This window comes from Sander vitreus, chromosome 12 (genome assembly GCF_031162955.1).
Source record: "Sander vitreus isolate 19-12246 chromosome 12, sanVit1, whole genome shotgun sequence".
Lineage (NCBI taxonomy): Eukaryota > Metazoa > Chordata > Actinopteri > Perciformes > Percidae > Sander > Sander vitreus.
The window spans coordinates 29,882,689-29,904,215 of record NC_135866.1 but is presented as its reverse complement, the minus strand read 5'-3'; the positions used below and the strand labels follow the sequence as shown (position 1 = coordinate 29,904,215).

The 21,527-nt window shown below is 42.1% G+C and overlaps 1 protein-coding gene across 1 annotated transcript; it reads left to right on the top strand.

Moving 5' to 3' along the window:
• The first annotated feature begins 224 nt into the window (after positions 1 to 224).
• tmem71 (transmembrane protein 71) lies at positions 225 to 21,446 on the top strand. Its single transcript, XM_078265104.1, has 11 exons — positions 225 to 440; positions 3,418 to 3,520; positions 4,109 to 4,173; positions 5,834 to 5,879; positions 6,590 to 6,799; positions 8,412 to 8,671; positions 10,156 to 10,347; positions 11,283 to 11,349; positions 12,641 to 12,702; positions 13,357 to 13,406; positions 14,367 to 21,446. The coding sequence occupies exons 3-11, from the start codon at positions 4,143 to 4,145 to the stop codon at positions 14,388 to 14,390; spliced, it is 942 nt and encodes a 313-aa protein (XP_078121230.1). The 5' UTR covers positions 225 to 440; positions 3,418 to 3,520; positions 4,109 to 4,142; the 3' UTR covers positions 14,391 to 21,446.
• The last annotated feature ends 81 nt before the right edge of the window (positions 21,447 to 21,527 follow it).

Below are 21,527 nucleotides of genomic sequence, written 5' to 3'. Positions count from 1 at the left end.
TAATGGGAAGTATGTCGTTGCGGGTCATTGGGCTTTTTTAAGTGGGTATATGGAAATCCCGGAGCTTTCTTAGTGGGTATACTGCGTATAACTGCGTATCACCTCGACTACACCACTCGGTCGACGGGAAGACAACACAAGGATTAAATGCTACCGCTCACCTTCCTGCTTTTACTTTGAAAGTCCTGACCGGAACCTGTACTGTTTGGTGTTTTCCTGTGACAGCTGCAGGGGGTGTTTCCTGTGTGTGGGCTGGGCGAGGCTCAGTGACAGCTGCGGAGCACTGAGCTTCACTTTGAACCACAAATTAAAAGATTTTAAAAACTAAAGTCCAGAAAAAAAAAAAAAAGAAGAAACGAAGAGTTTAATCTCTCAGCGGGAAGAAGAGCTGTTTTTTTCTTCACTTCCGGCGGAGAAACCTGGAGGAAAACAACCCGTTGGTGAGTTCAGGTTCAGTCCCGTTATTTCTTTGTCTGGATTTCTACACAAGATTCTGCTGAGATCAACATAACAAAAATACGAAAACAAGAACATAACAAGTGGCTTTTAATTTGTTGGACGTTTTTAAGTAACTTAAATCTTTTTTTAAAACGTTTTGATTTCATGGAAATCAACATTTCCTTTCAGTTATTTGCTGTTATTTGAGTAGAAATGAAATAACTTCCTTCCTTAGTGTGCATGACAAATGCAGGCTTCAATAGTATTATTTCCTGAGGTGCAATACATATTCTAATCTCTCATAATAATGTAATACTTGCAGGACGATGCCAACAGACTTTATCATGGAAATATTTGAGGAATGTTATATAGTTAAATAGCTTGAAGCGATATGGACACAATGTAAACACGATATGAAGAATATAGAGAAGATGTAGTGTTTTAGTGGAATAGTTAGGACAATAAACACACTATGAGGCATTCATATCGTTGCAAATATTACTAAAATACCTTTAAAAAGGGTAGAATATTTAATACATCCACTTCAGAGCAGCTTAAACACATAGTAGGAATATTATAAATCTATATTATTTAAAAATACAAAGTAATATTGACAGAAAAGTGGCAAAATAGAGCATCACACATACCATAAGTGGCACTAAACCAACATTACAGGGCAGAAAATGAATAAAAAGGCTTTAAATGACAAGTGATTTAACTTCTGTAATCTCGTATACAAATATTATTTTTTTTTAAAGTACTGTAGAGACACTCCAGGACTGTGTGTGTGTGTGTGTGTGTGTGTGTGTGTGTGTGTGTGTGTGTGTGTGTGTGAGCTGCTGATGGTGAAATGGTTTGATCCATCTTTCTGTTTCCTGCTACGCATTTTCCTCCAACATCATCAGCTCCATCCAACAGACTGCTGCTGCTGCTGCTGCTGCAAGGGATGCTGGGAAACGAGGAGTGGGAAGGGTCCAATGTGACACATATGAGGGGGGGGGGATACAAAAAAAACAAAAAAAACAGCACTTCTAGTGGACGCTAACTGAACCCTTAAGATTTGAATGAACCCATGACTTTTCCAGTGCCACCCTCAGGGCCAACATCCCATGTTTAGATGTACTAATAGCTGAGTCATCAGGATGTTGTTGGTTCAGTCCAGCACGGCTTTAGACCGTTAGTGGAGTTTGAAACCACGAGGAGCTTTCTACAGTTGTTACAGAGGAAGCCCCCCCTCCTCCATTCACTGTAACAAACAGTCTCTGTTTGCTGCCTCCTAACAGTCTCTGACCCAGTTATCTTTTATTCAACACAACAACAGAACGATGTCAGGTCTTTGACGGACTTGCAGCAGGAGAACACTCTTAGAAAAGAGGGCAGATATTTAAGTATTCATGTGACAGAGTTTGAGCCTTTGAACACATTTTGAAAATATACTTATTGGCTTCTCCAATTTGGGAACTTGGGTAGACAGTGTTTTTCAACCTGAACCCTGTGTTTTCCATGTGTTTGTGTCTAAGTGACTGATGGGAACAACAATCTTACGTTGGTCCAGTATGGAGCGAGACAAAACAAGCTGCAATCTTACGTTATGGGCATTATTTTGAGGTACTTTTAGGCGTTTCTTTCAAGGAAATTTCTCATAAAGACTTTCAGCCTCTTTTTTTCATCAGTGTCCGTGTCAGTGGCCCTCAGGTCAAATGTGACCCATTCTCAAAAAGTTTCTATATCACAACTGTTCTGCATTTGGGTGTTGTATTCTATTTTATGGCATTTGAAGAAGAAAAAAATGATAAAAGAACGTTGAACAAAATGGTCAAAAACATCGGAAAAAAGTGCCAAAAAAAAACTTGGATAAAAGTGGAAAAAAAATGCTGAAAAGAGTTTGAAAAAAACCACTTTTTTTTTCCAACTCTTTGGTCGTCTTTTTCGACACTTTTGTCGCTTTTCCTGATTTCTTTGTCACGTTTTTTTCGTCGTTTTTGTCACTTTTTGTTCAAATTTTTTTGTCATTATTTCCAAAGTTTTTGTCGATTTTTTTCTGCGTTTTTGTTGTTCATATCAACATTATCGTTTTTTTTTTTTTTTTAAATGCTATGAAATTGAATAAAAAACCCAAATTCAATGAAAGTAGTGAACTGATCATTTCTTTAACTTGATTCATGATATTGGAGGGAATGATGATTTTTATCTCATTATTCTCATTTTCATTGACAAATATTAAAATGAAAATGATTATAGTGTGATTTTTGCGAGGGTCTGTACCAAACAAAGAGTTTTTTGTTTTTATTCTCATTTTTTGGGGCTTTTCCCTTTTATTCGATGCTGACAGTGGATAGACAGGAAAGGAGGGAGAGACAGTGGAGATGACACGCAGCAAAGGGCCGCCGGTTGGAGTTGAACCCGGGCCGCTGCAAAGGACTCAGCCTACATGGGGCGCACGCTCTACTGGGTGAGCTAGAGGTCGCCCCACGATTGTTTTCTGTAGCGTGTAGGATAGGATTTGTAGGCCGGGACGTCTCTGCAGCCCCACAATACTTCATTCACAACGGTTTGACACATATTTTGCCTTTAACAAATATTGCGCCCCTCTGTGATTTGGATTCTGTTCTAGTCCATATCACGATTTCGATAACATTGCGATTAATTGTGCAGCCCTAATTCCTATTTTTCACCCTGGGGATCCAGCCCGGTTAGAAGTGATCCAGCTTTGTGATCCAGAAAAACTAGCTGCGTAACTCACATCTCTCACCTCGAGGTGCAGTCTGTCTCCCCGTCATCTGGTTTCTCGTGCACATGAAGTCACAGGAAAACAACACGTGACTTTACTTCTACAGTCAGTCCCACCGAGGCTTCAGAGAGTCTGTCGGAGTTCAAGTTCCTCCCAGCAGACACAGAGTTAACAGGAAACATGAGCTCAGAGTCACAGCCCTTCTGTTTTGCTCTCCTTTCTTTCTTTCTTCTGCATTTTTTTCCCAGGCTGCTGCTGCTGCTGCTGCAGGATGTGAGAGAACCACAACACGAAACCAACTGAAATAACTGAAGAGGCCACGACGACATCTGAGCAGGGACGAGTTTGAAGGTACGGCTTAAGAAACTTTATAAATATCCTGCACTACATAAGAGTGACATGACACTGTCATGAACACATGAACCCTAACCCTAACTCTAACGGTCTTATCGCTATAGTAGTGTCTCTGTGTGTGCTTATGGGTTGTTGATGCGTCCTAATGTGTGTCTATGCACTTTTACCTGTGTCTACTGTGTATGGTACTTGTGTTATGTTTTTCTCATGTCATCAACCTGCCAGTGGTCATGATCTGGAATAGTTGTTGTGTCATTTTACTTGTCTATGCCTATGTGTTTCTTGTTTTATGTGTATGTGTTGTATTGTTGTAGCGTATCTATTGTTTTAAGCCATCAACCTGCTAGGTACTGCAGATGAAGATTAGCCTGTATGGCTACATCTGGCACATTTACATGTTGCGTTGTCCCTTTTTAAATGAAGAAATCAAAAAAGAAATCTAAAAAACCAATGGGCCACACTTTTGTAGGAACCAATGGGCCACAGTTTTGTCCCAGTGACACATTGTTGGTTTGTGTGTGCTCGCGGGGTGTGTTGACTGTGTGTTTCTCACTGCTGGTGTCGGCTTTCTGATGTCTTTCACAGATCGACGGAAGACTTAGCTCGACTTCAGACAAACATGGCTCTGTTCTTCTCCGGAGCCGTTACAAGTACGTACGTCCTACACACACAACACATCTGCATCGGCACTTTTCTGTTAAGGCAGGGCAAGGCAACGTGCTTTACATTAAACATTAAAGAGCAGTTAAAAATACAAAAAAAACAGATAAAATAGGAGAATAATGGTTACAGTTCAGTAAAATAAATGAACAGTTATTTAAAGAAAGGCAACATCAAAAAGATATGTCTTTAGCTTTGATTTAAAGAACTGAGAGTTGCGGCGGACCTCCAGTTTTCTGGGAGTTTGTTCCAGATATGTGGAGCGTAAAGACTGAACGCTGCTTCCCCCTGTTTAGTTCTGACTCTGGGGACAACAAGGAGACCTGTCCCAGACCACCTGAGACGTCTGGCTGGTTCATAGTATAGTAGCAGATCAGAACTGTATTTTTTGCCCCAAACCGTTCAGGGCTTAATAAACCAAAAGAAGTATTTTGAAATCAATAAACACTCGTGCTTATTGTTGTCGCTGTGCACACTCTGAACCTGCAAACATTTGATGGATTTGATCAAACGTGCGGCGTCCTCTCTGTCACATTCCTGCAGAGTTTTTTATCAGCGTCACGTCAGCTCGGCGGCTCAGAAGCGTACGTTTACTCAAGTGGTTTCCCAGGCCGAGCTCAGGAATGTTCTCTGGCTCTTCAGGCTGATAAGAAGCACAGTCGGCTTCACAGAACAGACATGTTTCATACGTGTGTGTGTGTGTGTGTGTGTGTGTGTGTGTGTGTGTGTGTGTGTGTGTGTGTGTGTGTGTGTGTGTGTGTGTGTGTGTGTGTGTGTGCGTGTGTGTGTGTGTGTGGTGTTTATTACCTGTATGTTAGGGCTGTGCAATTACCCAAAATTTGATCAAGATGTTTGGCTCCTAATGATCACAAACACAATGTAATTGAGAAAAACTATTATACTGAACAAAATAATAAACGCAACACTTTTGTTTTTGCCCCCATTTTTCATGAGCTGAACTCAAAGATCTAAGACTTTTTCTATGTACACAAAAGGCCTATTTCTCTCAAATATTGTTCACAAATCTGTCTACCCTCACCCTAACACCAGATACTGACTGGTTTTCGGACCCCAGTACAGTACAACTGCACATTTCAGAGTGGCCTTTTATTGTGTCCAGCCTAAGGAACACCTGTGCAATAATCCTGCTGTCCAATCAGCATCTTGATATGCCACACCTGTGAGGTGGATGGAATTTCTCGGCAAAGGAGAAGTGCTCACTGACACAGATTGAGACAGATTTGTGAACAATATTTGAGAGAAATAGGCCTTTTGTGTACATAGAAAAAGTCTTAGATCTTTGAGTTCAGCTCATGAAAAATGGGGGCAAAAACAAAAGTGTTGAGTTTATAGTTTTGTTCAGTGTTTTTTGCAAGTAAACTCTTATTTTGTCTTGTGTTTTAACTGACATGCACACTGTCGCCTCCTGCCGAAGGCTAAACTCACCCAGCCAACATTTAAATACATTATATTTATAGTATTTATTGTAAGGGGAATTTAAAAAGTAAAAAACAAAAAGGAAAATTATGGTCAAGGTGTTTTTACTGTTGATTTGTTTAACTGTTTCGTCTTTTGGAAACATCTTTCCTAAAGTCAACGGGTAATCATTTAAAATAATGATGATGATTTCTTATATGGTCTGTTGTTCAGGTTCTCCAATAAAACGAAGGTTGCGGGCCAATCACTCCTGTCAGAGGTAAGAATGGCTACTATCACACTCTCACACACACACACACACACACACACACACACACACACACACAGAGAACACACAGACACGCACACACACGCACACACACACACACACACACACACACACACACACACACAGACACGCACACACACACACACACACACACACACACACACACACACACACAGAGAACACACACACACGCACACACACACACACACACACACACACACACACACACACACACACACACACACACACACAGACACACACACACACACACACACCCAGCTCACACACACACAGATCTCAAGTAGCACACACACGACATGCACATCATGCTAGTCACTCACAGCCTGGACCTGTCACTACTCTCCACACACGCACACACACGCACACACAGCACACACACACGACACACACACGACCCTACACACACACACACACACAGCACACACACAGCACACACACACGACAGCACACACAGACACGCACACACACACACACACACACACACACACACACACAGCACACACACAGACACGCACACACACACACACACACACACACACACACACACACACACACACACACACACACACACACACACACACACACATACACACACACCGAGTCTCACACACACACAGATCTCAAGTGTTAGCGCTCCCCGTCGGCCTGGTGTTATAATGCCGTGTCTGTGTCTCTCTCAGCCTGGACCTGTCTCTCCTCTCTCCCGACTCCTCGTACGTCTGTTACTCGTCGGCAGACGGCGGCGATCCGTGCTCCTGCCGGCGCTCGCCGCGCCTCCTCACCAACGGCTACTACAGCGTCACCGAGGACAGCTTTTCCTGGGACGACGACGGCAACGTGTCGCTCACGCCCTGCAAAACCAACGTGTCCTACAAGGAGAACCTCGTCAGGTCAGAGGAGCTTTCAAACTGATTTACTATACACATAGTCACACACACACACACACACACACACACACACACACACACACACACACACACACACACACACACACACACACACACACACACACACACACACACACACACACACACACACACACACACACACACACACACACACACACACACACACAGTCACACACACACACACACACACACACACAGTCACACACATAGTCATACACACACACACACACACACACACACACAGTCACACACACACACACACACACACACACACACACACACACACACACACATAGTCATACACACACACACACACACACATAGTCACACAGTCACACACACACAGTCATACACACACACAGTCACACACACAGTCACACACACACACACACATAGTCTCACACACACACACAGTCACACACACACATAGTCTCACACACACACAGTCACACACATAGTCACACACACACAGTCATTCACACACACACACAGTCATACACACCCCTCTCTTTACAGCGATGAGGTCATCTTCAGAGCGAGCCGGTGAACACATGTCGAGCAGGTTTAAAAGCTGTAAATTCTTCCCGTGTGACGCCTGCCGTGTTTCGGGATCCAGACTGTGATGTCATCTGTCACGGTTGCTAGGAGACCTGCGTGTTATTGAAAGCTTCATCATCAACATTAGAAGAAGTTTCTTTGTTCTGTTGCAAAATGGACGATCCCGCAGGTTTAAACACTGACGATTTGGTTAATCTTCTCATACCAAACGGACCCAAACGTGGGTTGTATATAATAATAATACTACTAATAATAATAATAGTAATAATAATAATAGTAATAATAATAATAATAATAGTAATAGTAATAATACTAATAATAATAGTAATAATAATAATAGTAATAATACTAATAATACTAATAATAATAGTAATAATAATACTAATAATACTAATAATAATAGTAATAATAATACTAATACTAATAATAATAGTAATAATAATAATAATAGTAATAATAATAATACTAATAATAATAGTAATAATAATAGTAATAATAATAGTAATAATAATAATAATAGTAATAATAATAATAGTAATAATAATAATAGTAATAGTAATAATACTAATAGTAATAATAATAATAATAATAATAATAATAATAATAATAGTAATAATAATAATAGTAATAATAATAATAGTAATAAAGATCTCTATTTAGTACTTTTTAGAATCCACATTGCACTTTGAGCTGACTGTCCTGATGTTTACATTCAGAAATAACGTGGTTGTTTCCCTACGACGCTCTTCACAAGTCAAATAAATCATCAGTTCTCTACTTTTATTGAATTTGATCGTATTTGAAAAAAAAATGACTAAAGAACGTTGAAAAAAAAGTGACATAAATGTTGTAAAAAGCTTCAAAAACGTGAGAAAAAAATCGATAAAAACATCCCAAAAATCGCTGGAAAAAATCGACAAAAAACGTCAGAAATAGTGACAAAAAACCTGAAAAATGTGACTAAAACATCCCAGAAAAAAATCGATGAATCTGGATGAACGTCTTGGTCATTTCCTGTTTGTTCGTCTTCTCTCAGGGTTTTCCGACGGCGGAGGCGGCAGCGACCTCGCGGCGCCCTGGCTCGCCTGCTGAGTGACGTGACGGAGAGCTGCCAGTCCTGGCTGGACCAGAAAGTCTTCGGAGGCGTGTTCAGGACGGGACAGAACCGGGACCAGGACCAGGACCAGGACAGGGACCAGGATTGGACCGGGACGGGCCAAGAAAGCCCCGCCCCGCTGGACGAGTCATCCTGGTTCAACAGCACCGAGCTGGACCTCAGCCACAGCTTCACTTACGGTGCGTAACGGAGGGAGATGAGGTCATATTTAAAGGGCCAGCAACACAAATCACACCACAATTCATTCTGTCCTGCAGAAAGTTTCCTCATTTTAACACACACACACACACACACACACACACACACACACACACATAGTCACACATACACACATATATACACACACACATAGTCACACAGACACGCACAGTCACACACACAGAGTCACACAAGTCTAAGAGTTTAATCTACCAGTTAGCTCCTCTGGTAGCTAACAGTTTAATCTACCAGTTAGCTCCTCTGGTAGCTAAGCGTTTAATCTACCAGTTAGCTCCTCTGGTAGCTAACAGTTTAATCTACCAGTTAGCTCCTCTGGTAGCTAAGCGTTTAATCTACCAGTTAGCTCCTCTGGTAGCTAACAGTTTAATCTATCAGTTAGCTCCTCTGGTAGCTAATAGTTTAATCTACCAGTTAGCTCCTCTGGTAGCTAAGAGTTTAATCTACCAGTTAGCTCCTCTGGTAGCTAAGCGTATGGGGCTCAGGATACGTCACCCCGTGTATTGTTGTGATTGGTCGTAGTGTTATCCAATTGCGTGCAGTGAGATTCTCAAATGCATGCTTGGTGCCGCCCCTCGAGTTGGGCCATTTTCATTACTCAATGCCAGACCCTTAATCTTTCAGATTTGGGTCTGGATTTCCAGGCTAAGATGCAGCTCATAACAACCAACAATTAGGTTTCTAGTGGCGGCGCCCTCTAGTGGCCGTAATAGTTCTGACGGGAGCAACGCAGGAAGTAAGGTGAGGAAGTATAAGAGCGCCAAATGTCCTGGTAAGAAGGCAGGTTGAGGTGGGGGAAGTATGGAAAAACCTCCATAGGAAAAACCTGAACTGTTTCTCTGTACCATTGTGTAATTGTGAGAAGCTTCTCCTAAATCCACTGGAACAGAAAACATCGCTTCGCTAAAAGCAGAAGTTTATACCAACTGTCCAGTAGATAATGAAAGCTGTCCCATAGGAACGTTTTACACGACTCATTTTAATCCCTGATGTTTTACTAATTCTTACTATTTATGTTGCCTAAAACATATCTAGTTCTGTTTCACGTTGTCAGCTACGTGTTTAAAACGGCAGCCGTTACTGTAGTAGCTTGGTCGAAAAAACAACAGTCAACAAGAGCCCGGAACTAGCATTCTCTTCTAGCAAGTACACATTGCTTAACACACCGTAGTGAGGGAGTACTGAAACTAGTGCTCCACAAGAGCGCCACCTAGTGGCATGAAAGATCCCTAACATCTTACGCATTACAACAGTTACGTTAAATAGAAAGGTCACATGATTAAACCGCTGGGAGTTTTAAACCTACGACCTATAATGTTATGTAAGAGGATGTACACACGTGAACATAGCGATGTATGAAAATATAAAGTTTTCAGGAAGAGTAACACAGCCGACGCTCCGTGTTACTGAAAATACATAAATATAAATGTACGTTTCTCTCTTTCAGACCACACTGAGATCCCGCCCCCTCCCGACAAAGTGGCCCCGCCCCCGACGCTGCTCATCCAGGAGGAGATTTGTTCTGAGATCTGTCAATCGACGGAGCGGTTCACCCAATCGCTAGGCGGCCTCTCTGAAGTCCCGCCTCCCTCACCTTTCTACACCAACAGCTGCTGCCAGACCTCGCCTGAGCCCGCAGGTGAGCTGCTTCACCTTTTGATTCACCTTTTTTTATCGGTCCGGTGCGGACTTATGTCGGTCGCCCAAGCGGTTCCAGAAAAGTGGCTATTGGTGTCCACGACAACGCACCCAACAGCTGTCCGAGCCTCCTGGACGCGTAAACTGGGACATTGTTGCCTGCTCGTCGGTGTGGAAGGTCCAATCCAGTGGCTGGTTCAGATGAGTTTTATTTAGTTTGTGTACACTAGAAAGTATCTTGTGTACACCAGAAAGTATCTCGTGCGCACCAGAAAGTATCTCGTGCGCACCAGAAAGTATCTCGTGCGCACCAGAAAGTATCTCGTGCACACTAGAAAGTATCTTGTGCACACCAGAAAGTATCTCGTGTACACTAGAAAGTATCTTGTGCACACCAGAAAGTACCTTGTGCGCACTACAAAGTATTTTGTGCACACTAGAAAGTTTCTCATGTACACTAGAAAGTATCTCGTGCGCACTAGAAAGTATCTCGTGTGCACCAGAAAGTATCTCGTGTGCACCAGAAAGTATCTTGTGCGCACTACAAAGTATTTTGTGTACACTAGAAAGTATCTCATGTACACCAGAAAATATCTTGTGTACACTAGAAAGTATCCCGTGTACACCAGAAAGTATCCTGTGTACACCAGAAAGTATCTCGTGCGCAATAGAAAGTATCTCATGTACACCAGAAAGTATCTCGTGTACACCAGAAAGTATCTCGTGCACACCAGAAAGTATCTCGTGTACACTAGAAAATATCTTGTGTACACCAGAAAGTATCTTGTGCACACTAGAAAGTAGTAGTAGTAGAAAGTCATGTCATGTCCCCTTCAAGGCTCCGTAGTTTCGGACGTTAGTTTGCTTGTTGCCCAAAGGTTTATATAGGTCGTTATAATGTCTGTTTCCTCTGACGTGTTTCTGTGTGTGTTCCAGGGTTAACGATGAAGACCCTTCTCCTTTTCATCTTCGCCATCTTCATCTTCACCGCTCTATACTCAGGGTAAAACTTTTCTATTTCCAAACATCATGTATTAATCAGATCATCTGAGTACTTATTTTCACACACACTAACACACATTAATACTGACTCCGTAACTACAGTACACAGCTCTTCAAGCTCTCTACTTTATTCTAAACATGTAATGAATAATCAAGTGAGACATTTTTGACACTTTTTGACGGGTGTTTTTCCGATGCTTTTCCGAGTTTTTTTCCGTATTTATGTAAAAAATAATTGTATAGGGGCCAGTAAAAACTGACTTCAGGCAAGTAGTATTTGTATTAACTTGCCCGACCGGACAAGTGAAATAAAACCTTAGCGTTGAACCTTGGATAAGACTCATTACTATAGCACACTAAGTGCAACTTTATAAATACTATTTAAGTATGTTGTTGTTTTCTATCCTATTCATTATTTCTTGTATACAGTCTTGTATGAAGTACTTTAAGGAATACTTGAGTAAAAGTACAGATATCTTCCCAGAAAATGACTTTGGTACAAGTTAAGGCCTTTTTACAGTCACCGCAGTCGACATGTCGCGCGCCAATGTGATGTCAAAATGATGTAGATCTCGCTGGCGTGTCAGGATTTTAAGTGCGCGACCAGAGGGCTCGCACCACTCTATTTATTTCAGCGGCGCACGACAAACCAGAAACAGGAAGCATGGACGAGTTTCAGGACAACTGGATGCCAGGACTCTCAGAGTGACTGCTAGTCTCTCTGGTAAACTTACTGGGTTAAGAGGAGTTCTTTTATGGTGAATGAAAGGCTTGATCCCACCAAGTAGCTCATCCAATCAAATCCAAGCATTGACGGCAATGCTGCTGCCGGTTCTGCCGTTGTTTACTCAGGTCACAGCTACGTCTTCAAGCTCAGTTGGAGGCTGCTCAGTAACGCTCAGCCATCACCGGGAAAGAGCTTCTAATATCCTTCACTGGTCTCCATCCAGAGACACGGGACCTGGTGGTCCAGTTTATATATGTCAATGATTAGTGCACCTCTGTTCAGGAGAAGACTACAACTAGTGTCGCGACCACCACGCGTGAGTATAAATACTTACGGCGGTCCCATGACGTCACATTTGCGCACGACAGGTCGGCTGCGGCGAGCATACCGGACGTGTGAGTCACCTTTCAGAATAGGAGTCGCCCCCTGCTGGACGTTAGACAGAATGCAGCTTTAAGGAGCTTCAGCGTTGAGAATTATAGTCTGACCTGAATCCTCAGTCTTGTTGTTTTCTCCACGTGTTCGGAGTCGACCCTGAAATGTTTCTGACTCTTTCTTCGTGCAGGTGTCTCTTGTGGAGCACGAGCGTCACATCCACCGTGTTCATGGCGATCTCAACATGTATGCGTAAGTCTCTCATCGGGTTCAACTGTTTTATGTTTCTGTCGGTCAAATATGATGGACCTCAGTGTTTTCCCTCGGTTTTTGGAAGACTTAGGTGCACAGATTTGGCGGAGTGGTTCAGGGGTCTTTCCTCAAGCAAATGTGATATTTAGAAATAAAAGAAATGTGTAAATTGACATAAATTTGGACCATTATTATTGGAAAAGCTAGAGCACTTAATACATAAATGACAAAAAAACAAAACTTGCTGAAGAACTACAATCAATAGATCTGAGAAAAGTCTTTTAGTGCATTTGATGCAACGTTTTTGGCGCTTGTCACATTAATTCAGCTTAGGTGCTGCCAAAAACGAAGACTTATAATGGCAGGGAAAAGCCTGGATCTGTTGCAGGGTTTTTCCTGCATAGACAAAGTTTTGGCGCCCCCGAAAAGAGATTTTAGCCAGCGCCAAAGGAAAATGATGAGCGCCAAAGCGTCTGATTTTCAGCAGCCAGCCTCGCCCATCCACAGTTGCTACACGTGACTGTCGCTGCTTGGACTGGATCTGAACGCTCCGCTGTGAAGCTAGTGTTAACTGGATCTCCGTTAGGATAGTCACGCTGTACCGGACCCTCTTGGTGACATGGCTAATACAAACTTGTTTCTCGTCTCTTTCAGTTCTGACCAAGTCGGGCCCGATGGGCGAGTGGAGGCGGGCGAAGACGGAGGTGAGTCCAAAAATCAAACAAGTTTCTCTTCATTTTGTCGACTGGCAGCGAAGAAACAACTCCAAGGCTACGTTCACACTCGCCGTCTTTTTTTGACAAGACAAATGTGACTAGGGCACTTTTGTAGTAAAAACATTTTTTTAAAAGCTGCCAGCGTTTTGGTTCCAAAAAGCAGCCGAGAGCGTCTTTTGTTGCTATAACAACAGCTGCTGCTACAGTATCTCAGAGCGCTATGTGGAGCGCTGCTAACGTTAGATAAAACAAAGTGGTGGAGAGAGCTAGAGGAAGAACAGAGAGAGAGAGAGAGAGAGAGAGGGAGAGGGAGAGAGAGAGAGGAAGAACAGAGAGAGAGAGAGAGAGAGAGAGAGAGAGAGAGAGAGAGAGAGAGAGAGAGAGAGAGAGAGAGAGAGAGAGAGAGAGAGAGAGAGAGAGAGAGACAGAGAGAGAGAGAGAGAGAGAGAGAGAGAGAGAGAGAGAGAGAGAGAGAGAGAGAGAGAGGGAGAGAGAGAGAGAGAGAGAGAGATAGAGGAAGAACAGAGAGAGAGAGAGAGAGAGAGAGAGGAAGAAGAGAGGGAGAGGGAGAGAGAGACAGAGAGAGAGCGAGGGAGAGAGAGACAGGGAGAGAGAGAGAGACAGAGACAGTATAACTCACTGTGCTCCGACTCCATTTTTTGTTATTGTTATGGAAACGACAGGTCTGGCTACCCCGCTTGTCATTGGTCGGCTGTCAAAAAAGCATTTATTTTTAATAGTTTTTTCAGAAATGTTCTTCAAAAAGACGCTCTGAGCTGCAGAAAAACAGTCGGCTGTGGTGTTTAAAAAAGCTCTCAGGACTTTATTGAAAACACGGTTTACTCCACACTAGGATCATAACGTAAAACAGACGCTGGCAGCTTAAAAAAAAAGAAAAGACGCCAACTGTGAACATAGCCTAACTGACCAAGTCATTCTGTTTTTCAGGATATCACATCGAGAAACGAGTGAGAGAAGCGACAGTCTCCAAAAGTCTGCGATGTGAAACTGGAAGAGTGACAGAAAAGCTCTGACGGGACTCGGTAGAAATATCTCACTAACTGTATTTGCATGTAAGTTGCACGTAAAGTTACACTGAGCTCCGGAAAACGCTTTTCAGCAACACCTATCGGACGCTTTGACTGCAAATGGAAACTTTCTGAATGTAAATCTTTCTCTAAATATGTGTTTTTGCGCTGAGATGCGTCGACAGGACGGGCTGAAGTTTATAAAACTGTTTAAAGCTGACGTATTTTCAACATTTTAGCTTTAAATTCAAAGCAAAACGGGAAGATCAACATTTTTAAAGGTCCAGTGTGTAACGTGTTTAGTTGTTCATTATCAACATCTGTGTTCCCCGTTCACTAACTTGTCCTTTTTCATGAATATTTACCTCCACCATCAATTCAAGTATCAAGTATTCCTTTTGGCTTGACATGTTACATTTGCATTGGCATGAACTGGGGTAGACGCTCCATATTCATGCTCCATCTTGAAATACGTTAAGCCAGTAAGGGACATACAGGACATACTGCTCCACCTTTCACGTTTTCTCTGTCACATGATAAGCTCACAGCTGCTGCTAATGCTGCTGACGGGCATCGTAGCTTCCCGGCCCCCGGCTGGTTTGAAGAAGGGAACATGGAGGACCACACGTATTCAAAATCCAGATTTGAAGCGTGAAGGCTACCGTAGCTGTAATACGTACTTTGAACTGCGTGGCGCGAGAGAGTTGATCGCGATATGTGATCTCAACTCTAGATGGGAGACATTCCCACACACTGGACCTTTAAGGTTGAACATGAAGCTGAGACTTTGTTTCGGATGTTGGTTAATGTTTTAATAATGTTTGAACCATAAAACGTTTCACCAACTTCATGCTTTGGATTTTCCCGGAGTATAAAAAGTTTAAAAGCAGAATCAGACGGCGTGTTTGTTGTTAAAAAGCTGAAGGAGCTCATTAACATGGTGACTTAAGATACTGTAGTTTAGCTAGAAAAGTATCCATATCAAATATAAAACATCCAAATGTAACGTGTATTTTTATATATATAAATATATACGTGAATCTTTCTATTGTTAAAAAGCTGAACTTGGCTTTTTTGGGGCTGTCCAAAGTATCCAAACATCAGACTGAACTGTCTGGAAACAAACCCAGCGGAAGCCTCACTTCTTTTCAAAATAAGAGCTCACCTGAAGTTCTAGTTGATCTACCTGGAAGTTGTAACCACGGGAAGATAAGCGCCGTTTTATTTTCCTGAGGAAACTGAATGAAGACTTTTATTCCAAAATGAAACTAACAAAGAAAATCAAGCTGCACCGGCTCAGATTTTATTGTGAAAATCTAAACTCTGGTTTCCGGGATAGAGTTCTGACAAGAAAGGGTTTTGTCGGTACAAAACGATAATTTATTATGTCAGTAAATACATCATAAGAAGGAGACGTTTAGTTTGTTAAAATGTAACTACTGTTTTTTTAAAACCTGGACCTGATGTTGTTCGCTAAACCCACCAGACTCCATGTAAATAAACAGTCATTTTAGCATCGTCAAATACACTTCATTTAAAGTCGACAGAAACAAAATAAAACTATGAAAAGCCGTTTTTGGTCGTCTTTCTACTTTTCCAACCATCACAACTCTAGTTTTGGTTGACATAAACACATAGTTTACAGATTTACATGTGAAAATATGTTGGCTCTATACACGCTAAAAGTACTGTTTTTTTAAATGGAGTCTGGTGGGTTTAGCGCTAGCGACTTCAGAGCTGTTTCTGGTTAAACAGAAAGGTCTCAAAGAGGTTTTAAAGAGCTCTCTCTGAAGGGATCCTTTCCATAATGTTGTCAGACACTTAGAATAATAATCTGAGTCTGTCAGCAGCAAAAACAGAACTTTTAGTGGACCAAATTGACCAAAAACCCATAGGGTTACATGGCAGCCAGGTGTGTGGCTGCTGGTTACAGCGTTCTCGCTAAATACTGGACCAATTTCAAAGATTGTTATTCCAGTCACATCAGTCACTTACACACAAAAACACAGAAAAATAGGGTCTACCTATAAAGGGACTTGATTGACAGGTTGATGGGCGGGGCCAACGACTCACATTTACATAACCTTACCTCATTCTGATGAATTCAAACGAATCAGATGCCTTTAAGCTAAAATAAACTTGATGAACAAAGTCAGAAGATGATATAAATCCAGTTTTTATAACGTTCTGTTGTGCAGCTTTATAAGTAGCAGGAAATAAAGCTCCTGAATCTTCTGTATTTTAAATAACAACTCATCTCATTCAGGTCCAGTTGTTCTCTGCAGCATTTTGGAGTAAAACTCTTCAGCGGTCAAAGTGCCTTTCTATCAGCCAGCAGTGCAGAAACACAGAATAATCCAGGGTAATGTTGCATGCAAACCTATAATGCTGCTGAAACATGAAACCTAGACCTGCTCCAGCGTTACGTGGAGATACTTCTCAGTGTTTGATTTATCCTGCAGCGTGGAGCAGACGGGTGGAGTTCACTTGAAATATATGTTTCCTGGTACATCTGGCTGTTCACACACGGTGCTCATGATAACTGTCTGTCTGAACACATGACACTGTATCTTGCACCCGGTGCAGCGCAAAGCCCGATACAAGTCTAGTTTAAGACCGACGCAGTTGTCAATTTCCTGAGAGCGCCCGCGTCGTTTAAATAGAAAATGCACCTGCGCCCATCTGTGGCCCATGGGTGTGCTGGTCTTACAGGGAGGTGTGTTCAGGTGCATTCTGGGCGTGCTGGTCTTACAGGGAGGTGTGTTCAGGTGCATTCTGGGCGTGCTGGTCTTACAGGGAGGTGTGTTCAGGTGCATTCTGGGCGTGCTGGTCTTACAGGGAGGTGTGTTCAGGTGCATTCTGGGAGTATTGCTATCTTGAGGCAGCGGGAAGTGATGGCACCATTGACCAACAAAAACCTGGTCTAAAGTCAATAACGCAGCATTTCATTGTTATTTTAACAGAGCATTAGTAAAATGATCCTAGACTCGTGCACAGCACGCACACACTATGCTTGTTACACACACAGGGACGCACAGCAGCACACACACATGCAGAAGATTACAAATACAAATATTACGGTGCAGATCCTCCATCATAACAGCAATGCTCCAAGGTCCAAATGCGCCTGGCTTTTAAAGGGAATGGGAGATGATCTCTGATTGGTTGATTGCATGTTACGCCCAAAACACACCTCTGATTAATGAAGACACTAAGTACAACCCTTTTGAACCATGCGCCCGGCGCACAGAGCCTTTTTTTCCGCCGTCAAACTAGCAAAAGTGGATTTGGACGCCGTGCGCGTAGATCGTTAAAATAGGGCCTGAATGTGTGAACACGGGCATTTGCCAAAACTTTTTGACGTTGTTGGGGACAAACTCCACCCAGCTGGCACCACGGGCAGGAAAACCCGACACATATTTACAACTCCTGTGTGAGTCAGGTCTGCTTCTATGTGAAGGTTTATACTTCTTCACATCTGACTCTTATTTGGAAAACAGGGATTGTACTTTCTGAGGGAGCAATAATTCCAGAAAATGGAAGAAACATAACAATAAGCTGTGAGGCGGGAGCAACATTTTGGGATCAGGCAGATAATCCTCATCAGAAGAAGTGTGGCAGGATGCTGCGACTAAGAAATGTAAAACTGCAAGTACTGTATGGCTTTATAAGGTTTGGACTTTATAACGTTTTTCAAATTCAATCAATCAATGTTTGGGGCCTCAAACTACGCCAAGACTTTTAGCAAACCTGAAGCAGGAAGAGATGAGCTGTGCTTTGTATTGTTTTTTTCACAAATCAGCTCTTTCTGAGTGAAATGTAACGTTTTAAATGTGTGTTTTTGTGAACTGAACTTCAGTGACTTATTTTTTGCTCTTCATGTTCCAGATCGTCTGAATGGATTAGGCAAAAAAAACCCCAATTCTGTTCATGTCACGTTTTTGTCTAATAGGAACAACCAGTCCTCCAAACCATACGGCGATATGGGCCGCTTGTAGGATAGCCGATTGGTCAGGGGATAGAACGTGTACAAATTGGGTTACGTCACCTTGCGTAAGCATGGACACCTGGCCAATAGTAGTGATTGAAGGGCGGGTCTTGGCGTAGCCATTGTAGGATTTGTAAATTCGCTACCAGGACATTTGGCGCTCTTATACTTCGTCACCTTACTTCCTGCTTTGCTCCCGTCAGAACTACTACGACCACTAGAGGGCGCCGCCACTTTAAATGTAAAATATGAGTCATAATCGCTGCTTGAACAAACGACTTATGTGGGCGTTTTTCAGGGGCGGACAGGCTCAAGAATTACCGTAAATACCAGTTTCAGATTTCAGTAAATACTGTTTCGAGTTGTAATCACAACCGGGGAAACTGGGAATTTGTTTTCCGAAAGCTTCAATGTTTACGACTTGGCGCTAAATAATACGGAAGTGCCTGGATGCCTCACACTTACCAAAGTCTGTCTTTTGAGGTAAAGGCGTGAACACAAGTCGTAATAAACACGGGAAGCTTTTCCATCGCTACCGTCCGTCCTGTATGACGTAAACGTGGCATCAGATGTGTAACATGAAGGGTTAATATCCAGTCACACCAGACAGTGACTCAGCAAGATTAATGTGTGTCGTAGGGCTAATAAAGTTACTGTAACTGCCAAGCTAGCTGCTGACATGCTAGCGGGATCATATGTTTATTTAAATGTAGCAAAGAATTAGACAAATAAACAACATTTCGCCCCTTTTAAATTCTGGTGTGACCGGCCCTTTAAGAGTCACAGACCGGCCCTTTAAGAGTCACATGTCTCTATTTTTTATGTGTGATTTATACGTTTCTGAATCGTCTGTTTGTATTCACTCAAAGTGCCAAATGTGTGGAAATGTGACGATTCAGGAAATGATAAAACTTCATTAATGAATAGAAATCTATCTATATTACTAATATTTTTAACACAGTTCTGCATGACTTAGCATTTATAGCTGCACTTATCAATATTTTGTATACGAACAATGGATCAAATTATGCTGAACTCTGCAGCTCTGAGAAGCTTTTTTTTAGCTTCTAGTTTTGGTTTTTATGGCTAAAGAAATATAATATAGAGGATGTTTTTCTCAGGATTTGGTGGAGACCAAAGCAGAGCTAAAAGGAAAGTGAATATTGGATTCATAAGAGGCACGTTCAATCTCATTTTCGGGTTAAACGCCATGTTTCCTCTGGACGGTGTCAAACGAGCTTTGAGGTATTTTTATTTTCTGGTTTTGGTGGCTGTGTTGGAGATGTTAGCCAATCAGCAGCGACGTGTACATAAACCTTGTGGTATTAACAAGGCAGCAGGGTGTTCAACGCACCCCCGTTTCAGTATAACGCTTGTGCTGTCTACCATTCAAACAGTCACTTGTCATCCTCCAAATCAATACTTTTTGTGACGCTTTTTTTTCCAACAGTTTTGGCAAATTTTTTTGGTGGATTTTTTAATGTTTAAGGCTTCTTTTCACCACCATGTATTAACACCACTAACACCAACTTATTACTAGTTTTAGGGATGCACCGATGCAGAAACCATACCCCGTCAAAAAGCCCAATATTCGTCCGAATCTGAAGCCGAATCCTGGATTAAAGGAAACCCATGTTTCTGATATAAAAATTTGACTCGAAGCCAACACAAGGGTTAAGGCCCTGACACACCAACCCGATAATCGGCCAGAGGCCGTCGGACATTCTGGCGAGGTCGGTGACTCAAGTCTGTTCGGTGTGTTCCGTGCCGTCGTCCGTCGGAGGAGCCGTCGGCCTTCATTTTGACCTGCTGGGTCGGAGGGCGGGCAGTCGGACTCAATGACCAATCTGATTGGTGGAGTGCTAGCCCTTGATTAGCGAATCAGTGCACTTATGTTAGCGTGACGAACAGCCTCTCAAAATCTGACGAAAATCTTTTAAACTGACCTTTGTCGATCTGAAATGAAGACACGTTTCAGTGAACTATCTTCGTAAAATATGACATCGTATTCTGAATGAGCCGGCATTATGCTCAGTTGTAAAATCCGGGAGAAGCCAGACCCACGTGACGCATTCGTCCAATCAGCTGCCGGTTTTCGTTTTCATCTGCTGTTATAAAGACGTGTTACATTAAGTCGGCGTCACTTCGGTGTGTTCAGAGGCACTTTTTGGACATCGGGGAGACTAATCAGTCCGACTGGCTTTCCTCCTGACGGTCGGCTGTCGGGTTAGTGTGTCAGGGCCTTTAAATAAACGTTTTTGCTACGTCGTGTTGGGACTGAACGTGCTCCGGGTGAACACAAACACAACTTCCAATGAGACGTTTAAATAAGATGTCAGTTCTTCTGCCCCCTGGTGGCCAATAACATGCTGATGCAGCTTTAAATGATCAATGTTAGTGTCTTTTCTTCTTTTATATGTGTATGTACTTTGTAAAATATAGAATTTCCTGCACAAGACTGAACGTGTCTGTGACAAAAACACATTTAATAGGAATCAAACTTTTAGATAAGCTCTTGTTTGTAATGTACTGTACATATATACACATATATATTCTTTTTGATCGACTGCACTTGTTTCCCAAGATGGAAATGTGATACTCTGCTTGTGACGGCACTTATTAAATCTGTTGTTTTTATTCCACTGTAATGTACTCATGTTAAAAAAGTCTGAAAACTGTAAAAAATTAAACACCAAACGCCGCGCAAAACTAGATTTTTATCTGAAGTTTAGACGCTAAAGAAGATTATCGATCTGATGAATAAATCAATGTGACTAAATGTGTTCCTTCCAGTGTTCATCACTGTGTTTAAATCACTAAATTGTCTACATTTTGCAACGTTTGGACGATGAGTTAGTCGCCCTTTTTGGGCCGGTTGATGCACCGCGTTTGAGATTACATTTTTACAGTATTTTGCATATTGTCCGATATTTTCCAGTGTCAGTGAAAATGTTTTTGTGTGAAGTTACAAATGAATGTTTATCATCCATTAAATCCTGTTATAAACACAAACGGTGTATTTCTGTTATGTGCATGTTTCTGTTTATTTCAGTTCATTCTAGGATCAGACCTTTAGGGGAGGCTCAGCCCCTA